Below are 24,869 nucleotides of genomic sequence, written 5' to 3' on the forward strand. Positions count from 1 at the left end.
GCAATTAAGTTAGTCAGGCATGACTTGCCGTTGGTGAATCCATGCTGACTGTTCCTGATCACTTTCCTCTCCTCTTAGTGCTTCAGAATTGATTCCTTGAGGACCTGCTCCATGATTTTTCCAGGGATTGAGGTGAGGCTGACTGGCCTGTAGTTCTCTGGATCTTCCTTCTTCCCTTTTTTAAAGATGGGCACTATATTAGCCTTTTGCCAGTCATCCGGGACCTCCCCCAATCACCATGAGTTTTCAGAGATAACGGCCAATGGCTCTGCAATCACATCCGCCAACTCCTTCTTGCAGAGGTGGATTAACTATGCCGATGGGAGAGCTTCTCCCATGGGCGTAGGAGCATCTTCACTTAAGTGCTGCAATGACGCAGCTGCGCCGATGCAGAGTTTTAAGAGATTCCTGCCAGTTTCATGCCTGACTAGTTTCCCATTTCATTGTTGCCTTGTGTCTAATAAGCTAACCAATCAAAATACATTAAATTCAAACGGACCCATGAAACAGAAGTCTGAGTAATAGAACTTACTTCATTCTGTTAAAAATTCCAGGCCAGTTGAAGGTGCCCTCTGATCCATTTGATTTAAAATACTGACAGCTGACCTTATGAACTTCTAGCTAACCTGTTTTATCTGTAGTATTGACTAAACTGTGGTTCTCTACATGTTCTTCCCCTCAACTGACTTTCTGTAATGTATATTTGAGGAAGTGGAATGACCACTGTATGTGTATGTTCTCCTTTTAGGTGTCTGGATTGTAAATGCTCAGAAAAGTTCTATGTGTGTTCTGTTGTTTAATTATGACAAACTCGTTGTTTTGATAGTCGATATGCACTGGCATCTGTCACCTATCAGTTTGTCACCACTACTCAAATACTGGAAGTTTTAACATATATTTGGAGGAGTAGGAATATCTTTTGTAATCACTTTCCTTCTCTTTCACCTTTACAAGTCACACATCATCGTGACCATCCCTGTAGATTAGGCCTGGGTACAGCTCCCTTGAGATCTTCTCAGTGCCCTGCAACCATGCCACAAAAAGCTGTAGTCTACCTTCCCAGTAATCCAAGACTTATCAGGTTAGAAAGTGAAGGCAAAAAGAGCCTGGCTGCGTACTGAGCCATGTCCAGAGTTATGAACCATCAGTGGTTTAGGGGCATTTTTACCCAGCTTGAAAATGTTCTTTTGACGTTTGCTAGCTGGAGACCAATATGTAAGAAGAGAGGTGGTAACCTTAGTAAGGTCCAGGGGCAGAAACACCTTGGTATAAAGTCTAGTATTGTACCTTCATAGGGGCAAATCTGTTTTGTATCAGCCTCTGGTTTGCACTAAGTAGGTGTCTGATAAACTTGAAGTTATTACTTTCTTGTTTCCTCCCATGAAGCCATTGGAAAGGAGAATGTGTGTCTGTGCCTCTGTCTCTTCCTCTTTTTCACTGGAGCCACCTGACTGTTCTTGGGAGGCTTGAAGGGGCAGAGTGGTAGAGATCCTTTCCCTGCATCTTTTTGTCCTTAGTCCACTGTGAACAACTGTCAGTGCCTCCCTCTGCTGCTACTTGAAATCTTGTGGGATAGCAGCAGCAATGTAAAGCTAATATGATTCTTGTCACTTTCCCTGATGCCCAGAGGGTGTTGAACAGGAGCAGTGAAACTGATGAGAGTCTTGTCAGCTTTGCTTTGCTGTTTCTTGGGTAAACCTAGGTGTAACAGCAAAGGGAGAGGAGCAGTCTGCCTGTGAAGACTTATGTTAACCTGCAAAAAATCCTCTGACTTTGGACACACTTGTGGCTATTACCCATCACAGCTGAGGATTAGCATGCACCAGTCCAGATTTGGGTTTGCAAAGTAGACTTGCATTTGTTTATGTACCTGAGGGTTGAAAGACAGTCCTCTGCTTTTTTTATGTCAAATTCTGTAGAATTTGATGTGTTAGCCTCCTCCCTGCCTTGCAGCTAAAGTTTGCTTGCCACTGCCAAGTGGATTTTTAAACCCTGATTTTTGACTCTCTTTGAGGAGTCAACATAACTGAGTGGGACAATTTGCTGGTTAACCTCACTTTATTTTTGTTCTTCCCATCTCGCTTAGGCTAAGCCATGACGTCAGGATCTGGGCATGTGGACTCCAAGGCTGAACTCACCGCTTTACTGGAGCAATGGGAGAAAGAACATGGCAGTGGGCAAGACATGGTCCCTATCCTCACCAGGTAAGCTCTGTTAAATAAGCTCTGAGATGCAAATACCTCTGAGGCTCGACAGCAGCTTTGGGCATGCGATGACTTATACTTGAAGTTGTTCAGTTACTGGTAGCTTATGTTCTTTTTGGCCTAAAAATTGAGCAATGTGCAATACTTCACAATTCTTGTCAAAACAATATGGTGTTACTTTGTATAGATTTTATATAAACTGTCTCCAAAATATTTGAATTTAATACACTTAAAGTTTCTCTCGTTCTTCTACTATTTGAGATTTAGACAAGGGAGAAAAGTTAGATCTGCCTCTGAAACTTGTAAAACATAGTCTGGGGTGGAGAGTTACAAGTTTATTCCATCTGGTTGGGGTTACAGAGTCTTGCAGTAACAGTGGTCAGAATGTGTGAAGTCATGCAAGAGACTCACATAAGATGAACTGAGATGAGTAGAGAGAGGAAGCTTGTGAGGTTGGCTTGCCAATTCCAGTGGAGAGTTTTGAAAATGAGCTGCGGCTTCCCCCCCTCCTTTAGTGGAATCCTTTAATGAACAGGGAACCAGTGGCACTTTGTGGATAGGATGCTTGGTCCTATGTTGTATGTATGAGGAGGTGCTCTTTCCTCTGACGGTTGCTGCCTTGACTAAAGCTCTGTTTTGGTGGGAAGAGGTAGTAGCACTGATTGCCTCAAGTAACTCAGGGTAGGAGGAGAGAAGTGTGAGGTTTCTTCCACAAGATCTTCACTAACTCATGGAAAAATAGGGGGCAAGAGCAGAATGGTACTCGTTGAATGGACAGCAGTATTGTCATTCTCAGACCTTTTAAAAATCATGAGCTAGCCCCCAAAATTTCACATTTGTTTTAAAAATCATGAGATATTAAAAATATACATTTAGGGATTTTATTATTTGTTTTTCTGGTTTTCTGAGACTTCAGGGTACATTCAATTCATGATTTTAGGCTTTTCCCCGCAACCACAAGGGCTGGAAACATACTCCTTTTTTAAGTGTAAGCCAAGATCCTTATGTGTTCTCTACCTTTCCAAGCTAGGGTTTTAAGAAAAACACCGAGTATTACCAAATGTGCAAAATATTAAGAGTTTGCAACAATAAGATAGCATCTATCTTGGCCCTTGAGGATTCCTGTCCAAGAAACCTCAGACATATCCAGTTGCCCTAGTCTACTTAAAAATTATATATCTGGGGTGTGTGTGGAGGGGAGGTCATATTGTTCAGAGCAGTCTTGCATTTCTGCTGCTCCAGAGAAGTACTTCATCGCTTTCCTCTACATCATCAGTTTCCAAGTAAGTTATCCTGAGTGTTTCTCCTGATCCTGCTTATAGGACTCAACATGGTACACTGATTACATATGTTTGGCAGACAGGTTAGAAGCACCAACACCATCTTGCAGATGTTGAGGCTGATTACACCAGTGGTTCTCAAACTTTTTTACCGGTGACTGTTAGAGGGATTATTCCTTCACCCTCTCACTTCCCTGGTCCTTCTTGCATGAACAGAGAGCAATAATACCTGAAGTCTGAAGGTGCAAACAATTCACTGTTTATTGGGGTGAACTTCCAGAAAGCAATGATTCCAATTTCCTTCCTCAGTGTCCCCCTTCCCAGCTCTGATGCCACAGAGCTTTGCCTGTGTCCCTGTTCCCATTCCTACCCTTAGCAAAACATGATTCCCATTCCCCCCTCCTTACTTCCGGATTGACTGCAGACTATATAGTGAAACTTGAGTTCTGCTTAGCTATACCTTAACCAATCATTTTATTGAAATTTAACTAGTCAATCCTAACGTATTGTAACATGATTATCTAACCAGTTATATCCCACCACCTTAATTGGCTTACGCCCAACAAAATTAATTATACATCAAACAGAAGCAATCACAGAACCAGACAGGTTATACAGACAAATAATAGGGAAATGGAGACTATAGTGATAGAACAACAAAGAAATGAGGATTTCACACCCCGGCTATTGATAAGTGAGTTCTTACCAGACAGGATGCTATCAAACTAAGTTTTCTTTAAATCTTCTAGGCTCTTCCCTTTCTCTGGAGGCGATAGATTGGATCACCTTTTTAACAGCCCAAAACTGCCTTATTTCAGTGTGACTGGTGAGGCTGTGACTGTTTGCTTCCCAGCTTATGGCTACCTCTGCTGTTTAGCCAAAGGCCTTAGCCTAAGAACAAGGCCTTAGACCAGGGGTTCTCAAACTTTTGTACTGGTGACTCCTTTCACATAACAAGCCTCTGAGTGCGGCCCCCCCCCCCACTTATACATTAAAAACACTTTTTTATATATTTAACACCATTATAAATGCTGGTGGCAAAGTGGGGTCTAGAGTGGAGGCTGACAGCTCGTGACCCTCCCATGTAATAACCTTGCAACCCCTGAGGGGTCCCGACCCCCAGTTTGAGAACCCCTGCCTTAGACTGTCATAGTGAGAGAAGGCCTATAAACAGGCAGACTGATTTTGATTCTTGTTTTGTACCTCTATAACTAGCTAAGTGATAAGAATACACCTAAATTCTTAAAGTATAGGCCTTTGTAGACAGGCCTGAATATTTATATCCTAACAGTGAAGCCTTTCACATAGCAAGCCTCTAAATGTGACCCCCCCTTTATAAATTGAAAACTTTAAAAAATATATTTAACACCATTATAAATGGTGGAGGTTGGCAGCTTGTGCCCCCTGCCCCCCCTCAGTGTAATAACCTCGCTACTCCCTGAGGGGTCCCGACCCCCAGTTTGAGAACCCTTGGATTACACTGATGTTTGGAGTGAATGGTTGAGGATCTTCCTGTTGTCAGCCCATCTTTCACTGAACAGACTGACTAGTGGAACTTACCACAAAAAGTACTTTTACTGTGCAGACAGTTCTAATGGATCTCAGCTCCCTGCAAGGCAACCTCACTGATTCCCCGCTGGACTTGACAAACTCCATGAGCATACACTACTGCAAACAAGGTCCTCCAAGTTAGTCTAAAGACAGAGCCTTTTGGGAGAGTGGTTTCCAGAGGCTTTGCTGTAGTGCTGTTTGGCGTTGATAGCTTCAGCAGAGTGGTTTGGGCAAGCAGCTGGCTCTTGCTCCTTGCTTTTGTGAAAATGATGCCAAAGCTCGGTACAGATCTGGCATGTTGTCATTTTTGGCTTCAGGCAGATACAGAGATTGCTTTAAGGCAACTGGTGAAGAGGATCCATTGGACTAAGCAGTAGCTGAATTTACATTGCTGTAGAAAGCAATAAGAGTCCCAACTTTCAGGAGCTCAGCAGCATAGCTTTACTCCATCATCTGCTTTGAGGACAGGACGTAGAAGTGCTCCAGACTGGCTTCTACCTAGATTTAAGGGAGTCTCTTGGGGTGTCTCCGCTCTGGATATTAGATACTCCCCACAGAGATTGATTGTGCTCTGTGATGTTTCAAGGCACATCTGATTCTTTTGTATGTTGTTGTAGACGCTAAGACAGAGGAACTTGTGGTCATGCTTGTCAGTGAGTGACATCTTTCTGTTTCCTTCCTCCTTCCAAGTTGAAATAGAGGAAATCTTTGAGGGGCAAAACTGCATGAAATTTGCTGACAGCACACACCAAAGTGTGGTGTTGAAGGCTGTATTGAAGCATCATGAGAAATGCTCTGAAAAAAATGATTTGTCAGCTATAGGCAAACTCTAATGGTGTCAAGGCTTCAATGTAACCTGTGGTAACTATTAGAAATGTGACAGTAAAATTAAACGACAATAAATGGAAGTAGTCAGTGACTCACAGAGTGACAGGCTGCATATGAAACAATGTCTCCAAATAGGCTTGTATATCCCAGAGTGTCAGAAGGTACAAACACTGTACAAGAGAAGAGGCTGATTGTAAGGCAATGTCGATTAGCAAGTACTTCTAGAATACTTAGATATGAGAAGATGCAGCAGCACTCATTCAAGATCTGGGTGTAGCTCATATGAACCAGTTCTGTACCTACTATGGGCCAGATTCTCAAACTCTTTATATAAGGGGATGACTAGATGGTGTAAAGCCAGTGGCTCTATACCACTCGTCCTGGCTGTATCCTCACCCGCTTAGAATGGGATATATCGTGGTGTGAGGGGTAGCTGCAGCACACTCTGCTACAGTGATATTTGCTAGAGGAAAGGCCCCTGAGGGCTGTAGTGATCAGGGCAAGATGAAGCAGCCCTGAGACTACGCGAAGGCTATGTCTACACTACCGCCTATGTTGGCAAACCTTGTCATTCAGGGGTGTAAATAGTCTACCCCCGAGCGACATACGTTACACCAATATAAGCTCTGGCATGCACAGCACTACATTGGCGGGAGAGCTTCTCCCACCAATATAGCTTGTGCCACTTGTGGGGGTATGTTTTTTTTTAATGCTGATGGGAGAGCATCTTCACCAGAGCTGTATGTACACATGGCCTAACTTATGCCACTTAGGAGAGAGAGAGAGAGTGTGTGTAAGTAAGTAAAGGAGGTAGAAAGCTACCTATTCATGTCCCCTTACCTCACCCTCCCTCAGATGTGCAGAGGTTAGCTTAGGTGCACTTGAGGATCTGACGCATAGTCTTTTCAAATATAACCTGCAAAGAGAAGATTGGCAAGAACAAAACAAAATAGGGGGCATATGCTTTTGCTTTGTCTTCACATGAAAAACTCTAGGTTCTGCACTGTATGGATGACTGGAGAATTAGTAAGTGTATGATGTGAGATACACCAAGGAAGTCAAGGAAACATTAACTGAGAGGGAGATGATTCTTATTCATTTTGTTCAAGACCTTATTTTTGTTTCTGTTTTTTTTAAACAACCCCGGTTGAACTAAGCACTTGGGAAGGAGGGGAAGGGAAACTCTTAATTATTCACCACTCCCACTTCTTCAGTTAAGGGTTGACACAGCCACCAGTCAAAATTTGATTTATCCAATCAAAAAGGAAAAACGGGACTAAACACTCAAGGCATTTTTTAATCGGGGGTAAGGGGAAAAATCAAACTAATTTTCTTGGAGGGCGGTTGTGGGTGAGGCAAGAACTCTTTCAGACCACTGTCATGCATTTTGACTAGCTAAGTAATTGCACCCATTCATCTCAGTTTCAAACATAGTCCGTGATCTATCTATCTGTCTCTCTATATATCTTGTGACAAAGTTCCTTCTCTACCTTGGTGGGTCCTGTGCTTACTGGCAGATTTTGCTAGCCTCAGAGATCTTCCTGTGTTGGATCAGGAGTTGGGAGGTTTTGCGGGGAATCCAGGCCTGCCCTCTACTCCAGGTTCCAGCCCAGGGCCCTGTGGATTGCAGCTGTCTATAGTGCCTTCTGTAATAGCTGCATGACAGCTACAACTTCCTGGGCTACTTCCCCATGGCCTCCTCCAAACACCTTCTTTATCCTCACCACAGGACCTTCCTCCTGGTGTCTGATAACGCTTGTACTCCTCAGTCCTTCACCAGCACACCCTCTCAGCTCCTTGTGCCTCTTGCTCTCAGCTCCTCACACACACACCACAAACTGAAGTGAGGTCCCATTTAAACCTAGGTGCCCTGATTAGCCTGCCTTAATTGATTCTAACAGCTTCTTGATTGGCTGCAGGTGTTCTAATCAGCCTGTCTGCCTTAATTATTTCCAGAAAGTTCCTGATTGTTCTGGAACCTTCCCTGTTACCTTACCCAGGGAAAGGGGACCTGCTTAACCTAGGGCTAATATATCTGCCTTCGATCACTCTCCTGTAGCCGTCTGGCCTGACCTTGTCACAATATATATTGATATATCTATAGATATACACGCACATACACATCACAGCTAGATTTGTCTATGGTAAAGTTCTCTTCCATGGGACCGAGCGCTCATAACATGTGATTTGACTGCCCACTGAACCAGGTGGCCTGATGTTACATGTGTGTTCTGTTCTATCTGTCAGTTCAGTCTGAAATTCAAGATGCTTGAACGGCCTAGGGGTATAAAAGTGTAACTAGTTAACCAATAAGCACAGTCTTCTCGGTTTAGGTTAACAATTAAACTATGCTGCCTCCCATGCCTGGGTTCCCTGCGGCCAGCCCTGGGCAGCGGCCAGCCCTGGGCAGCAGCCAGAGTGCCAATTCCGGGGCCAGCATGGTGGCAGCAGAGGCCCGTTCTGGCAGACGGAACCTTGGACGTAGGCTGGCAGCAGAACCCCGCACCTGGGCCGACAGCTGGGATGCTGGGCACAGGTGGCAGTGGAGCCTTTGCATAAAATGTGGGAGTGCTCCAGCACCACACCCCAGTTCACTGCCTATGTGAACTCCTTAACAGTTAGCTGTTTAGCTGATAGAATTTTAATAGGTTAAACGATACTATTTTTAAGCCCTATTTACATCCCTTGAAAGGTCTAACTAGTCTATGGGCTGGTCTTCACTAGGAAGTTAGGTCTGTATAACTATGTTGCTCAGGTGTTAGAATCCCTTCTGTCGGTGTAGGTAAGAGTCTTCACTGAAGTGCTACAGCGGTGGTGGTGTAGTGAATTATGTGTAGACAAACCCGTAGACCTGATTTCTCAGATCACATCTCCTTCTCTGCCTCCTCATGGTCTCTGTGCTCAACAGGTGCTCTCAGGATGTTAATTCCCAAGGCAAAATTGTTAGAGTTGACAGTAGGATGTTCTATATAAAGGTGTATCCAATTGTACAACTTGCTGTTGCTAGAAATCCACCAAAGCCCAAATTCAGCAACCTTTTAGTGTAAGATGCGGTTTACTTCTCTTCGGAATTAGGCCAAAATAATGATCAGTGTCTCTGATGACTTAGCATTTCCCACTCTCAGGTACCTCTTCTGGTCTTCCTAGAGGAGCAGGAACATACGATTTCTTATAACTGTTCAGGCTACTAGTCATTGTCTGGAATTTTGCCTATAGCTTTAATGTCATGGCTCAGGCAAGGGGAATGCACAACTCTGAAGCTGCTCCCACAACTCTCCTGTCTACAGATGAACAGTTAATCTGGTGTAAGGCTCCATGGAGGGTTGGGAGGGTGGCTGCTTGAGTCCATCCTTACTCCGGCCCCACAACTGCTGACTAATTGTCTGAGGAATTGTGCAGGGACCCAGCTGAGCAGGTTTAGATCCCTCAGTGTTATTTCAGGTGGTTGAGGAGGGGGAAGAAATCAGAGGGTGTGCCCCTATGCTAACAGACTGAGCAGGGACCGGGTGGATAGCTTTCTCATGTGACATTTAGTCTCCTTTACCTCTTGTAATGAGTATATGGTGGTGAGAAATTCCTCCAAACCCCCACCCCCGCCGAGCAAAAGTAATAAAGCCATATGAATTGCAGTGGCTCATCTATATGTCAGGGAGGCAAAAAGCAATCTGAAGTTCTGTGCAGGGGAGGCTAGAGTGGCCAGGAGTTTCCTACCTGATATCTTGTAGGCCATCAGTGGCAGAGTTTTGAGGTAGCGTGACAGCAGGATGGTTTTTCTCTTGTGTCGTCACCTTTGACATAGGATTGAAGCAGTTCAGTTGGATGCACTGCCTCTTTCAGAGGAGGAAAAAAAGCTTTCTCTCCATAGTTGGGACTCAGCAAAGAGAAGCAGTCAAGCTATTTCAGTATAGCCTGCTAGCATATCATTAGAACATAGATGTGTGATCAGTGTTTTGGGAGGGGCAGGCATCCTCTCTCACTCACTCTTATATGTATCCAGTGGATGCCTGGAATCTTCTGGTGGTTCACAGAGTACAGTTTGAATGTGAATTGATAGGTTATTTATAGTATTTTGGCAAATAGACTGTTTAGGAGCTGTCCATTGGGGAAAGAAAATGCATGTGGCATGTTTATTTGATTTTTACTCCCTCCCTAGAATGTCTGAGTTGATTGAGAAGGAGACTGAAGAGTACCGCAAGGGAGATCCGGACCCATTTGATGACAGACACCCTGGTAAGGCCTGGTAAACACAATGCCTTTTGTGTGAACCCACTGTGTTTCAGCAGAAAATTAGTCATTTGTATGTTTAAAATATACCCAAAAAACTAGCCTGAAAGTCCTTGCTGCTGGTTAAGTTCTGGCATTACTGCTCAGCTTACTAACCTTGTTTTATAGTTTTATCACCTGGCATTTCTGGTTGTAAGAGGTCTAGGCTCCAGGCACAATTTTGAATGGCTTTTCTGGTTGTTGATGTGGGGATTAATTTGGAGATACTTTTCTTGTGCCCTGTCTATACTACAAGCATGATAGCTGCATAGTTACGCTTCTGTAGCTATGTTGGCATAACCCCATAGTGTAGACACAGCCTACAGCAATGTAAGGGGTTTTTCCATTGCTGTAAGTTCACCACATCCCTGAGCGATGGTAACTAGGTTGATGGAAGCATTCTTCCATTGACCTAGCTGTGTCTACACCAAGGGTTAGGTTGACATAGCCACGGCACACAGTGGTCTCTATTTTTCACACCTCTGAGCACCAGAGCTCATGAGAACATAAGAACAAACAACAGCCATACTGGGTCAGACCAATGGTCCATATAGCCCAGCTTCCTGTCTTCCAACAGTGGCCAACGCCACATGCTTCAGAGGGATTTAACAGAACAAGTAATCATTAAGTAATCCATCCCCTGTCACCCATTACCAGCTTCTGGCAAACAGAGGCTAGCGACACATCAGAGCATGGTTTTGCATCCCTGCCTGTCCTGGCTAATAGCCATTGATGGACCTATCCTTCATGAATTTATCTAGTTTTATTTTGAACCCTGTTATAGTCTTGGACTTCACAACATCCTCTGGCAAAGAGTTCCTCAGGTTGACTATGCCTTGTTTTAAGATATATTTCCTTTTGTTTGTTTTAAAGCTGTTGCCTATTAATTTCATTTGGTGACACCTAGTTCTTGTTTATGAGAAGGAGCAACTAATGCTTCCTTATTTACGTTTACCACACCAGTCATGATTTTATAGACCGCTATCATATTCCTCCTTAGTCATCCTGAAAAATTCCAGTTTGTTTAATCTGTCCTCATATGGAAGCCGTTCCAGACCCCTAATAATTTTTGTTGCCCTTTTCTGTACCTTTTCTAATTCCAATATATCTTTTTGAGATGGGGCAACCAGATCTGCATGCAATATTCAAGATGGAGGGGTATACCATGGATTTATATAGAGGCAATATGATACTTTCTGTCTTATTATCTATCCTTTTCCTAATGATTCCCAGCATTCTGTTAGCTTTTTTGTCTGCTGCTGCATGTTGAGTGGATGTTTTCTGACAGCTATCCACAGTGACTCCAAGATTTCTTTCTTGAGTGGTAACAGCTAATTTAGATCCCATCATTTGGTATGTACAGTTGGAATTATGTTTTCCAGTGTGCATTACTTTGCATTTATCAACAGTGACTTTCATCTGCCATTTTGTTGCCCAGTCACCTAGTTTTGTGAGATCGCTTTGTAACTCTTCTCAATTTGCTTTGGACTTAACTATCTTGAGTAGTTTTGTATCATCTGCAGATTTTTCCAGCTCCCTTCTTAACTCTTTATCCAGATCCGTTTCCTCTGTTGACCTAAATTTTAAATGTAGACCTGGCCCGGGTCTCCAGATATCCAGTTTGGAAGAGGTTAGAGATTGCAATCTGAATCTCATGCACCCTCTAGTGGCTGGACATAGAACTGCATTGCAGCCGCAGAGAGTAAATTGGTCCTTCAGTATTCCAGGACTACAAAAATTATAGTGGCTCCTAATGGCATTGAGTGACAATTCTTTACACTTTGACTGGAGGCCCTGTTTTAGGGAGGTGGAGCCCTTGGGCAGTATGGGTGTGGAAGGAAAAATGGTACCTCAACCAGGGTGGATTTGATTTAAATCATGGTTTTCTACATAAAAGTGCATTCTTGTTGGTTGTTATAACCTTAATACATATTCTTCACAACTCAGAGATAGATGTAAGTTTCATTTTTAGAAGGGGCACACTATACATTTTTAAACAGTAATTTATTTTGAAAACTCTTCAGATTAGTTTTACAGCTATATCAGAAAATGAATGATTTATTATTTCATTTGCCAAGGGTAACTGAAGCAGATATTTATGAAGTCATTGGGAGGTGGACTATCTCCAATTCAACAGGTTAATCATTAATATTTGGAGGATTTTCTTGCCATGCTGTATTAGGAGGAGACCATCACCAGACAGAGATTTAAATTGTCTTATTTAACTAAAACAACAACGTTAAGCATTTTGGATTTTTTTCTTTAATAGCAAACATATAATATTTTAACAAAACAAGCTTATGTCCCTCATTTCTCACATTTATCTCCATACACCTTCTCCTTGTCCAGATCTATTCTGCCCCCAACAATCTTCTATTCATTGAACTTTTTGAAAATTTGCACTTTTAGAGAGAGGTAAGGGATTGACTCTGTATGCACAAATTTGCAGAGGGACAATAGAGGTGAGGTCTATTATTTTTCACCTCTGTAATTTATTTATTTATTTAAAACATTTTTGCTGTTAACAAGCATGTTACCTCTGGAGACACAAATCCACAGTTTGAGAACTGCAAAACTAAGCATCTCTGATGGTATCTTCTAGACTGAGCACTAAGTCCCATTGGGTAGATAGAAAGATTAACCCAAATAATCTATACAGAAGCCTGTGAAACCTCATAAGGTTGGGTCCTTAATCCACGAACTACTGGAACTCACTCATAAAATTTTTCTTAAACATTACATTAATATATTGTCTCATACTGTAGAATTAGAATTTAAAATCCCTATTCCATGATGAGATATCTTTGAGCTATAAGGTGTCTTATCTAAAACCATCTTTAGATAGGTTTTTTCCTTTAAAAGCATTTTATCAAAAAACCTGATTTAAATGAAATCCGATTTTTTGTATTTTTTTTTAAATCATTGATTTTTATCCACCCTGATCTCAACTACTGAATGTCTTAATTCACATGATATCTTACGTAAGTCGTCTTTTGTGTAAGATTGATCCTGCTAATTGGGGTATCCCACAGCCAGTTTTTCTGTGGCTGAACCTAGTTTTATACTTCAGTGTTGGCCATGAAGCCTAAGCTCATTAAACGACAAGCCATTAGAGCTGTCAAGTTTACCACCGCGACTTCTCCTTTCTTTCTCTTCCATTCATTTTTGTTTTAATATTTTGTTTAGCTAAGGAGGTTTGAATGACTAGCTCAGCCCTTCTTTGTCCTTGCCAGGTCGAGCAATCCAGATGTATGCTGGCATCTGCTGAGAATATTTAAGAATGACGACTTCATGAATGCGGTAGTTTGCCATTTGCATTTATCCTAAGAATTATAATTGCAAGTGAGGACACTTCCCTGTACAGTAATGGTTTGTCTTTATCTGCCGCTGGTGGTTGCCTCAGTGCTTGTGATTTTTGTTTTTAGTCGCAGTCCACGTTGGAGTTTTTCTACTGTTAGAAATATTTCTTACAAATTCTGTTTTAAAACAGGGTTAAATGTGATTTGCCTCTCTATATGAAGTCGAGGATGGAAGTTTTCTAAATGTAAATCATCATGCACACACAGATGTACAGTAACTCCCGCTTAACATTGTAGTATGTTTGAAAAATGCAACTTTAAGCGAAACGATGTTAAGCGAATCCAATTTCCCCATAAGAATTAATGTAAATGGGGCGGGAGGTGGGGTAGGTTCCAGAGACGTTTTTTCACCAGACAAAAGGTTTTAAGCAATTAATAACTGTATATAGCAATGATGATTATGAAGCTTGGTTGAGGTGGTGAAGTCAAGGGGGTGGGATATTTCCCAGGGAATGCCTTGCTGCTTAAATGATGAACTAGCACTCGGTGAGCCCTCAAGGGTAATGCATTGTTGTTAATATAGCCTCACACTCTACAAAGCAACACAAATGGAAGGAGGGAAGACAGGGGTGACAGACACACACCGTATGTGTGTGTGTGGAGAGAGAGACGACGCGCCCATTGCCCCTTTAAAGGTACGGCTGACAACGCCACTCTAAGTACATTGCCTTTTAGGTAAGTTAGCAAGTTGAGACAGCAACTGCTGGCCAGCAAGCATCCCTCGGTCCTGAGCCCCGTAGTGTCTTGTGTCTTTCTCTCCCCTCCCCCCCTCCGCCGCCGGGAGGTAGAGTACAGGAGATGGGGGAGAGGGACACCCTGACATTAGCACCCCTCTTCCGCTGCCCCCTACCCCCGCACAGCAAGAAAGAAGGCTCCTGGTGGTAGCTCCAAGGCAGGAGTAGCTCATGGCAGTGCGAGGAGGGACAGCTGAGCTGCCTGGCAACTGATAGCCTGCTGGGCAGCTGCCACACAGGGAACTTAGGGGAGCAGGGAGCTGATAGGGGGGCTACCAGTCCTCCCTGGTTCCAAGCCCCCACCAGCTAGCTCCAATGGGCTGCTCTTTCTGCAAGCAGTGGACAAAGCAGGCGGCTGCCAAACATTATAAGGGAGCATTGCGCAACTTTAAACGAGCTTGTTCTCTAATTGATCAGCAACAAAGCAACGTTAACCGGGAGGACTTACTGTAATATAAACAAGAAAAATTGAGTCAGGCCTGTCAAGATTCGCCAGGTAAACTGTTAAAACAGTCTCTGATACTAGTTTGGAATTATTGCATTGTATGGTTTTTAATGATTACAGGCTATGCCTGTGAATGCTTTTACATGCTGGGCTGGTTGCGTGAGCTGGAGAAGAAAATTAGTTCTAGGGGACTGAGCAGAGGACTAAGAGATACTGGTTCTTTTGCTGCAATGCTAACGCTTTGTACTTACAACATCTTTTATTTAATATTTTAATTGCAGTAGCACCCAGAGGCCTGAATTAATATTGGCCCTATTGTTCTAGGCCATCTAAAAACTCACATTAATACATGGACCCTTCCCCAAATTTCTTGCATATCATTTGTCAGACTATAAAGACTCAGTGAAAAGGGACACAAACAACTAAGAAAAAATCTTGTGCCTTGAGTTTTCTAAACAAAGTAAATGCTAGTTGTTCTCCTCTGCCTTAAGCCATTATTGATTAGCTGGTTTTGTATAGGCATTGTAGCCTTACAGATCAGTCCAGGGTGGGCAGTATAGAAGAGAGAACTTCATTTGGCTGAGAAAAAAATAAATTGTGCTGTCCTTCCGCTTCTTTTCTGATACAACAGAGAGGAAGAGTCACCAGGCAGTTGGCTATGCTCTTTCTGAAGCTATGTCTGTACTATAGATTGTTGGCATAACTTACGTTGCTCAGATGTATGAATAAACCACGCTCCTGAGTGACATAAGTAACATCGACATGAGCGCTGTCCACACCAGCGCTTATGTCGGCAGGAGAGCTTCTCCCATCGGCATAGAGCGTCTTCATCAGTGCTGTATATGTAGACAAGCCCTAAAGTCTAGGTCAAGGGTTTACACACTGACAATACTACTGGTATCTTCCCCTTTGCTCCTGTGTTTTGTGAAGCTAGGGGAGTCACTAATGATTTCACTGTGTGGCACTGTTTTGAGTCAGAGTTGAATTTCAGGCCACTCCTATTCCTGATATTCTTCCCCCAGCTGGTGAATGCTTACGTGATGACAAGCAGGGAACCTCCATTAAATACTGCTGCCTGCCGGCTCCTTCTGGACATCATGCCAGGACTGGAAACTGCCGTTGTCTTTCAGGAAAAGGTACTATGTATACTGATAGGCGCTGATTCTGTGCCCCCACCCACCCAGTGCCTTCAGTCCACTAGGAGCTCTGCTGATCAGCTCCTTCCTGTCCCTCCCAGCACCTCCCACCTGCCACAGATCAGTTGTTCCACGGCATGAAGGAGGCGCTGTGGGGAGTGAGAGGAGTGGGGACAGGGTGCTCTTGGGGAGGATTGGAACTGGGAGGGAAGAGACAGTGAGGGAAGAGGTGGAGTGGGGTTGGGAGCTTGGGGGAAGAAGTGGATTGAGGGCAGGGCCTAGGGCAGAGCAGGAGTGGGAAGAGGTGGGGCGAGGGTGGGAGCTTGAGGGAAGGGGTGGAATGGGGGCAGGGCCTCGACCAGAGCAGGAGTTGTGCACCCCAGAAGCAAGGAGGAAGGCAGCACCTGTGACCACACTGGTTGATAAGAAATCAGACACAATCCCCTTTAAGCATTCTAGCCTGGCTCCCATCCAGACAACCAAGTCTGATACAGTGAGAGGTTATTGAAAACACATTTCACCATATGTGAGGTTCTTACTGATCCCAAAGGATCAGACACTTACCCCAGATCAATATGTATCTCAGATCTTACACAAATATCCTTCTGGCAGCCACTCCGTAGTAAACTAACTAAAGATTTAATAATAAAAGAAGAGAGTTATAAAATATATCATATACACACAAATGATTGCAAAGTCTTTATGTCAGGTTTGTAGCAGTGATGGAATAGATGCAGGGTTGTGAAGTCTCCCTGGTAACTTCCAAAAGGTTGGAGGGTCTTCAATCTGTAGTTCAAGATGCTTCTTTTAGTCGTAAATCCACAGTCCAGAGAATTAGAGCAGGAAAGAGGCAAATTAGGTGTGTCAAGTGTCTTTTATTTATTTAAATTTACTGTCCCAAACAAATCCCATAGCCCCTGAATGTGGAAAATTACTGGCCCAAGATGGAGTCCAGGGTCACATGAGCATATTACATACCCTTACATGTTTTGCTGAATCACAGGGGGTGGCTATTTGCATCTGAGGCATCCTCTGGAAGAGCTGCCTGGATGGGATGAGTTTCTTCAATGGCCCATTCAGAGAGTGGAGTGTCCTTGATAGGCCATCAACACATAACTGTCTAGCCCTAATGTAATTCTCTTTGGGGAGTGTCACACAGGAATACAACACATGATTAAGATACAAGTACATAGCCAATATTCATAACTTCAGATACAAAAATGGTACATGGATATAGACAAGATAATCATACTTAGCAATTGTAATTTTTCCATTGACATCTTGTATGACAAACTTTGTACAAGATTTGTTGCAACTGTGTAACAGTGGTAGCAACAATGATACAAATGATACTTCTGGGGGAATTCTGCATCACTACACGTGCACAGAATTCATGGCCCCTGCAGATTTCTTTTCTTCCCCACAGAAGAATGACTTGCTGAAAGGGAAGCTACAAGACCAGTCACACACCATTGCCTAGCTGTGCAGGTACATTGTTTCAGGCACCCAGAGCAGCCAGCGGAGAGGTAAATCACCATAGGGCTAGGGACATCCAAGCCAGTGGCTCCTACCCTGAGCCCGGATCAGCTGTTAATCCTGGCTGGGCTAGAGGCAGGAGGGGATGGGGCTTCTTCTTCCCCTGCAAGGAGAGACTGGGGCTGTGTCAGACCCACTTCCAGAAACCTTCCCCAGCTGCAGGAAGCTCAGCATCCTCCCCTGCTTCCTGCCCCCATCGCTTCTCAGCTGCAGGGGGCAGGGGCACTGTACAGGGAGCTGCTCCTCCATCCGCCCAATCCCCATGCATCTGGGCCTCCCATACCTACCCCTGCCAAGCCTCACTGCATACACCCAGAACCCCCCTAGCCCTCCATACCTGAACCCTACCCCATTGAACCTCAACCTCTGTATCTGGAGCTCCCTGCACCCAGACCTCCTGCCTCCGGAACACTACCCCTGCACCCAGACCACCCCCCACTGAGCTTCCTGCACTCAAACCCCCACTCTGACAAACCCCCTGCACCACCGCCACGTCTAGACCCCCACACCACTGACCCCCAGTTAGCTGCACCCAGCCCCCACCAAACCCTACTTCCTCAGCAGCCAGATCCCCCTGCTGAGACCCCCAGACCTCTCTGCTGAGCCCTAACACTTTTACCTGGAAGCTCGTGCCAGATTGTCCCACACAGAATCCTCTCACCCTACGCCAGCCCACACTTGAATCCATCCTGCCTGCCTGCCTCACACCTGGTGCAGAGGGGCAGGGCCCCTGAGTGTTTTTGGGGCAGGCCAGGCCTTGTGCTGTGTCAGAGACAAGTACAGCGTTACCACTGAGTCCGTGTCCCCAGGATGGGGGCTGGGGAGGCTGCAGAGTGATCTCCAACCTTCGTACACTGCGATGCTGGAGCCTCTGCATTTGTTTATTGACAAATAAAACTTGCAGAATTTTAAAATATTGTGTGCAGAATTTTTAATTTTTTGGTGCAGAATGCTCTCAGGAGTAAAATGGCCATTTTTCTTCTACACAGCATCACACCCCTTGTTATCTGTATTTGAGATTGTTTAAGCAAGTGGCTTCTGACACACAGCCCCCTTAAAAAAATTTGAGTGACACCAATATTTTATGGGTCTTGTAACATATTTTTGCACACACTTGGGGCTAAAACTATAACTAACTAATCCTCCTCAAACTGATATTACTCATTTAGACTTGAACTCAACCAGTGTCTGTCCTTTTTGAGAAGCAACATTTAAGAAGTTCTTTAGGATAAAATTTGAATCTACAATGGAACTTGGGCCAATTTGATAAGCCAAAGAAATGGCATGCTGCAAGACTGAGGATCTGTTGCAAGCAAGAATGTTATAGGCAGCTTGACATTGGAGTAAAGCCTTGTCTACACTTAAAAGGATCTGTCAGTATAGATGTACCAGTAGAGCTATGCCAGGAACCCCCTCACCCCGCTGTCACTGGAAAGAGAGTTTATATGCCAGTGAAAAAGTTAAGTTTAAACCAGTTGTCTGAAAGGAATAAGGACTCTTTTGTTGTTATAATTGCAACTTTACTAGGGCTTTGCTGGGATAGCTATGTCAGTTAGGGGTGTGATTTCACCCTCTTCCTCAGCTGACACAACTACACCTCTACCTCGATATAACACTGTCCTTGGGAGCCAAAAAATCTTACCGCGTTATAGGTGAAACTGTGATATATCAAACTTGCTTTGATCCACCGGAGTGCACAGCCTCTCCCCCGCCTCCCTGGAGCACTGCTTTACCACTTTATGTCCAAATTCATGTTATATCAGGTGGCGTTATATTGAGGTAGCGGTGTATGTCTATGTCTACAGTTAAACAGCTATACCAGCATAGCTGCAGTGCTGTAACTGTGCTGCTGAAGCATTTCAGTATAGCCACTCACTACAGTGACAGGAGGAGATCGTCTGTCGTCGTAGTCAATCCACCTCCCTGAGAGGCAGAGGCTAGGTCAGTGGAAGAATTCTTCCATAGACCTAGCACTGTCTGCGTCGGGGATTAGGTCAGCTTAATTACATCGCTTGTGAGTGTGGATTTTCATATACCTGAGTGATGAAGGTGAGTGTACTTACATTTTTTAGTGTAGACCTGGCCTATACCTGTAAATTTTATAGTGTAGACCAGGCCTAAGGGCAGGTTTACACTTAAAACACTGCATTGGAGCAGCTGCAGTGATGCAGCTTTGCCTCTGTAGTGCTTAAATGAAGATGCTGTTGTGCCGTTGAGAGAGCTTCCTGAGTTGGTGTAGCCAAACCACCTCCCTGAGAGAAGTTCTCCCGTTGCTATAGCTCTGTCTGCACAGAGCGTTAGGTAGGTATAACTGTCTCTTAATGGTGTGGATTTTTCACACCATTGAGCGACATAGTAGGATTGATATATGTCTGTAGTATAGACCTGGCCTTATTGGTTTGCTCAAGGTGCCATGCTTTGGCCATTGAACTTGAGTGGCACCCATGTACTGAGAGTTTTGAGTCCTGCCCTATACAGTTTATTGAGGCCTTGTCACCTAGCTACCTTGCTTAGGGCTGTGAAAAATTTAGTGTCCTGAGCCACTGTAGTTAGGTTGCCCTACCTCCCAACCCCCCAGGGTAGACGTGGCTAGGTTGGCAGAAGAATTCTTTCATCGATCTAGCTATTGGCTCTTGGAGAGATGGATTAACTCCATGACAGAGAGAGAAAAAAACCCACAAACCTTCTGTCCATGTAGGAAGTGTCTGTGCTATGGCGCTGTAGCAGCTGTAGTGTGGACCTACCTTGAGAGTGTGTTCTGAGAATGATTTACTTTCTGAATTTGCTTCTGCAGGGGATCCTGAAAGTTTTGCCCTTACAGCAGTGTATAAACTACAATCAACATATAAAAATGTTACTCTAATCCAGAAGACAATTTTTTTTAGGTCTTTTTCACCTCTTTTAAAATGGAAATTTTGCTGCTGCCACCACACCATTTTAATGCTGTGTCACATTGCTGAGGAGGCTTAAATAGAGACTGGGAATGGCTGAGCCATTACACACATTGAATCTATTTCCCCCATGTTAAATATCCTCACAGCTTCTTGTCAAACTGTCTTAAATGGGCTATCTTGATTATCACTATAAAAGTTTTTTTTTCTCCTGCTGACAGCAGTTCATCTTAATTAATTAGCCTCTTTGAGTTGGTTGGGCAACTCCCACTTTTTCATGTTCTCTGTATGTATATATATCTCTTCGCTATATGTTCCATTCTATGCGTCCCATGTAGTGGGCTGTAGCCCACGAAAGCTTATGCTCAAATAAATTTGTTAGTCTCTAAGGTGCCACAGGTACTCCTGTTCTTTTTGCGGATACAGACTAAAATGGCTGCTACTCTGAAACCAGTGAAATCTTAAGTTAAAGTAGAGCGATTATTTGACCTTTGCGTTTGGCACTGGTGTGACCACTGCTGGAACCTTGTGTCCAGTTCTGTGCCCACAATTCAAGGAGGATGTAGCTAAATTATAGAGGGTTCAGAGAAGAGCAGCAAAAATGATTAAAAGATTAGAAAGATGCCTTATAGTGGTAGACTCAGAGCTCAGTCTGTCTAGTTTAACAAAGAGAAAGCTAAGCAGTGACTTGATTACAGTTTGCAAGTATCTGCATGGTGAAAAAATATTTAATAATAGGCTCTTCTGTCTACCAGAGAAAGGTATAACATGATCCAATGGTTAGAAGTTGAAGCTGGACAAATTCAGGCTGGATATAGTAAACACCGCTGCCTCAATATAATGCCACCCAGTATAACGCGAATTTGGATATAATGCAGTGAAGCAGTTCTCTGGGGGGAGAGGCAGGGCGGCAGCTGCACACTCTGGTGGATCAAAGCAAGTTCAGTATAACATGGTTTCACCTATAACGCGGTAAGATTTTTTGGCTCCCAAGGACAGCGTTATATCGAGGTAGAGGTGTAAATTTATACCAGTGAGAATAATTAACCATTGGAACAATTTACCAAAGGTTGTGGTGGATTTTCTCCATCACTTACCATTTTAAAATCAAGATGTTACTAAAAGATCTGTTCTGGGAATTATTTTGTGGAATTTCTATGGGCTGTGTTGTAAAGGAGGTCAGACTAGATCAGAGGTGGCCAAACTTACTGATCCTCTGAGCCACATACAATAATCTTCAGAAGTTCGAGAACTGGGTGCACCGCAAAAGCGCGGCTGAAGCCCTAAGCCCCAGCAAGCACTTCCCTCGGGACTGAAGCCTCTAGACCCCCTTCTCTGCTGGGCAAAAGTCCCTAGTCCCACTATCCTGCTGCAGGGCAGAAGCCTAAACCCTCTTCTTTCCCTCCCAGGGTATGGCTACACTTGAAACTTCAAAGTGTTGCCGTGGCAGTGCTTTGAAGTGCGAGTGTGGTTGCAGCGCCAGCGCTGGGAGAGAGCTCTCCCAGCGCTGCATGTACTCCACATCCTCATGGGTTTTAGCTTGCAGCGCTGGGAGCTGCACTCCCAGCATTGCTGCATTGTTTACACTGGCGCTTTACAGTGCTGTATCATGGAGCGCTCGGGGGTGTTTTTTCCACACCCCTGAGCGAGAAAGTTGCAGCGCTGTAAATCGCCAGTGTAGCCAAAGGCCCCAGTCTGGTAAGTGGAGAATGTGGGGTGGGTGAAGGGCTCAGCGATCTGCACTTTAACTGTTAAAGAACCGCATGTGGCTTGCAAGCCCCAGTCTGGCCACTCCTGGACTAGATGATCACAATGGTCCCCTTCTGGCCTTCAAATCTGTTAATCTGTGGAAAACAAAGGGTTGGGAGACAGCAAGTCAGTTGCAGTTATCTACCCATTCTGTAAAACTGACACTATGTCTATGTGACAGCCTATTTCAGCATAATTTATGTCCCTCGGGTGAGAATAAACCACCGCCCTAAGCAATGATAAGTGTTCATATGCACAGTGTTATGTCTGCGGGAGGAGCTGCTCCCGGCGGCATAGCTTCTGCTGTTCGTGGAGGTGGTTTTATTATGCCAATGAAAAAGCTCTCTCCCATCAGCATAGTGTGTCTTCGCCAGATATGCTGCAGCAGCGTAGCTGCATCGGCAGGTGTCAACATGCCCTAAGACAATACCAGAGGTAGTGAGGGTTAACTAGTTAATATTTATAAAAAGCTACATAAGTACCAATATTTACTATTAAAATTAATTCTCAGTAGTGACTCCAGGACAACCTGGAAAGGAAAATCACTACATTTTTTCCCTCTGTATGATTGAACTTAACAGAAAATTTTTGGTATGTGTCCTGACAATAGCAAATGTTAGAACTTGGTGCTTTTGGTCAATACAAGGCTTTTTTTAATAGCATAATTTCTCCATAAATAGGGTTCTATATTTTATCTGAATTTTTTTCAAAGATATGAAACCCTTCAGTAAATTTGTTAATTTTTTTATAACATTTTTTCAGTCATACAGATTTTTTTGTTAACTACACTGCATTTCATTCTTTGTGTGGTGGTTACTTTTGCCATTATTTAATAGTTTTGTTTGTTCCTGGGAATGATATGGCCCTCTAGTGGTCAAAGTATTTCACATTTCATGGATTTTAAAGATTAATTTAAATGCTCTTAAAACATTCTTGAAGAAGAAAATATGAAAGAACTAAAATTGACAACATGTGTATATAAAGTAATTCACTAAAATAAAAACTAGACCACATTTTAAACATCTGTTCTACTCAAATCTTGAGAGTTAAATTCAGGGTTCTGATTTCTTTGCAGAAATACATGAACTTCTAGATGCCCAGTTATTATTACTCTATTATTAGTATTGTAATGGCTAGGGTAGGGATTCCAATTATGTGTCAGAGCCGCGTAGTAGTAGCTGCTAATGAAACGTTGTGTTATGCTTTGGGGTCAGTGATATTGTTTCAAGAGAAAAGCAGGATTTGGCACTGTTACTTTTCACTTTTGAATTCTGTCTTAATTAGCTCTTATCTGTCTGATATTCTGTTCAAACAGAAGTAGGATGGCATTCTTGCTACAAAAAATAGCTTCCCTCTCATAGTGAAATGATCAGTATGCTTCCAGTGGTGTCTGTTGCACCAAACCATTCTGGATTTAGGGCTAGATTAAGGAATCCCTTATTTGCATTGATAAGCAATTACTTTCATTAATAGTTCTGTTGGCTCCAAAGGGATTACTTGTATGAGTAAGGGGGTTCACAATCTGGGCGTAAAGAATAATACAATGTCTTGTTGAAGCAAAGCACTTTTGGCTAGCTCCTGCTTCATTATACTAGTGTAAATCCAAAGCAACTCCTCTGAGATCAGTAGAAGTACTTCAGGTTTACACTGATGTAACTGAGAAGAGAATTAGGCCAAATAGTCAGTGTTAACTTACTGAGTGCTGGTACTTTCTGGGCAATAAGCCAAATGAACATGTAAGTGAATTCTGCATGCATAAAAATCCTGACCCAAACCATGTAATGTAAATTGTTGGCGTGTAACATGAATAATGGGAAGTAAGGAGAACTGTGCCTCCACACAGTTGATGGTGGGAAGGAAGATGGGAAAATTTAGTGTCTGAATGGCTTTTTTGTTTTACTTTAGGAAGGCATAGTTGAAAATCTATTTAAGTGGGCCCGAGAGGCGGATCAGCCATTGAGGACATATTCAACTGGGTTGCTAGGAGGTGCTATGGAAAACCAAGATATTGCTGCCAACTACAGAGATGAGAACTCTCAACTGGTAATGTCCACATGAGATGCTTTCCTTTTCGGGAGAGGGGCATGAAATTATAAAACCTTTTTTGTTTGCCTGGGGCTGCTGACATTTATGAAATAGTAATTTATGCACTCTTTAGTGGCTCTAATAGTAAAACTGAAGGAATAAATTGGTTCATTCACCTTCTCCCCAAAGACATATTTTTTTGATGGTATATTTTATGACCCAATTTCTTGTGTTCTGTGGGTGGCATTTTCAAAAGTGCTTATGGGAGCTAAGAACACAAGTACTATTGACTGTCAATGGGAATTAAGTGCATTTGAATATTCCACTCAAAGTCCATAGCTATCACATGTCAAAGCTCACATATTGGACACATGCTATAGAATGAAAGGCTGAACAACAAAGAAACAATGTGAAATCACTTTTTTTTTATATGAAGCCTGTTATCACTTTAGTTTTGTGATGCCTTATGTAAGTTGTCAACACATAAATGGCATGAATTTAGATCCATATGGGATAGGTGAAATTAGCTCTCAAGTGAATACGATACATCAGTATATGAGCAGGATTAAGTTCATTCTTGCACATCTTAGGTGAAATTGGGGCTTGCGAGTTTTGTAGAAACTTCAGTCAAGTTTGATATAATTACTGCTGCAGAGGTAGCGTGCACTTGCCACAGGCTAAGGGAGTAGAGGAAACGTGCAGGGGACACAACGGATCTTCTAGCATATGTACTCTGGCTATAGCATTTCTGTTGTTGATTACAACTCCCAGGCCATCTCTTCATCAGTCATAAGGATGTTGGGTATTGTTGGCCTTATTTATACAGGAAGCCATTATGGCTAAAAGTACCTTCCCTTTTGCTTAATTA

The 24,869-nt window shown here is 43.3% G+C and overlaps 1 protein-coding gene across 3 annotated transcripts in view; it reads left to right on the top strand.

Moving 5' to 3' along the window:
- Nucleotides 1-24,869, top strand: part of DCAF1 (DDB1 and CUL4 associated factor 1) — a 116,455-nt gene that overhangs the window by 19,815 nt on the left and 71,771 nt on the right. Inside the window, exons 2-6 of one of the 3 annotated variants that reach the window (XM_075073038.1) lie at nucleotides 2,087-2,204; nucleotides 10,017-10,103; nucleotides 13,366-13,426; nucleotides 15,687-15,800; nucleotides 23,882-24,019. In XM_075073038.1, the coding sequence (XP_074929139.1) occupies nucleotides 2,095-2,204; nucleotides 10,017-10,103; nucleotides 13,366-13,426; nucleotides 15,687-15,800; nucleotides 23,882-24,019 (510 nt within the window). In that variant the 5' untranslated portion in view covers nucleotides 2,087-2,094. Of the gene's footprint in view, nucleotides 1-2,086; nucleotides 2,205-10,016; nucleotides 10,104-13,365; nucleotides 13,427-15,686; nucleotides 15,801-23,881; nucleotides 24,020-24,869 lie in introns of those variants that run through there. The other 2 variants (XM_075073035.1, XM_075073036.1) reach the window with 2 other exon arrangements.

Source organism: Chelonoidis abingdonii, chromosome 16, assembly GCF_003597395.2.
Source record: "Chelonoidis abingdonii isolate Lonesome George chromosome 16, CheloAbing_2.0, whole genome shotgun sequence".
Taxonomy (NCBI): Eukaryota; Metazoa; Chordata; order Testudines; family Testudinidae; genus Chelonoidis; species Chelonoidis abingdonii.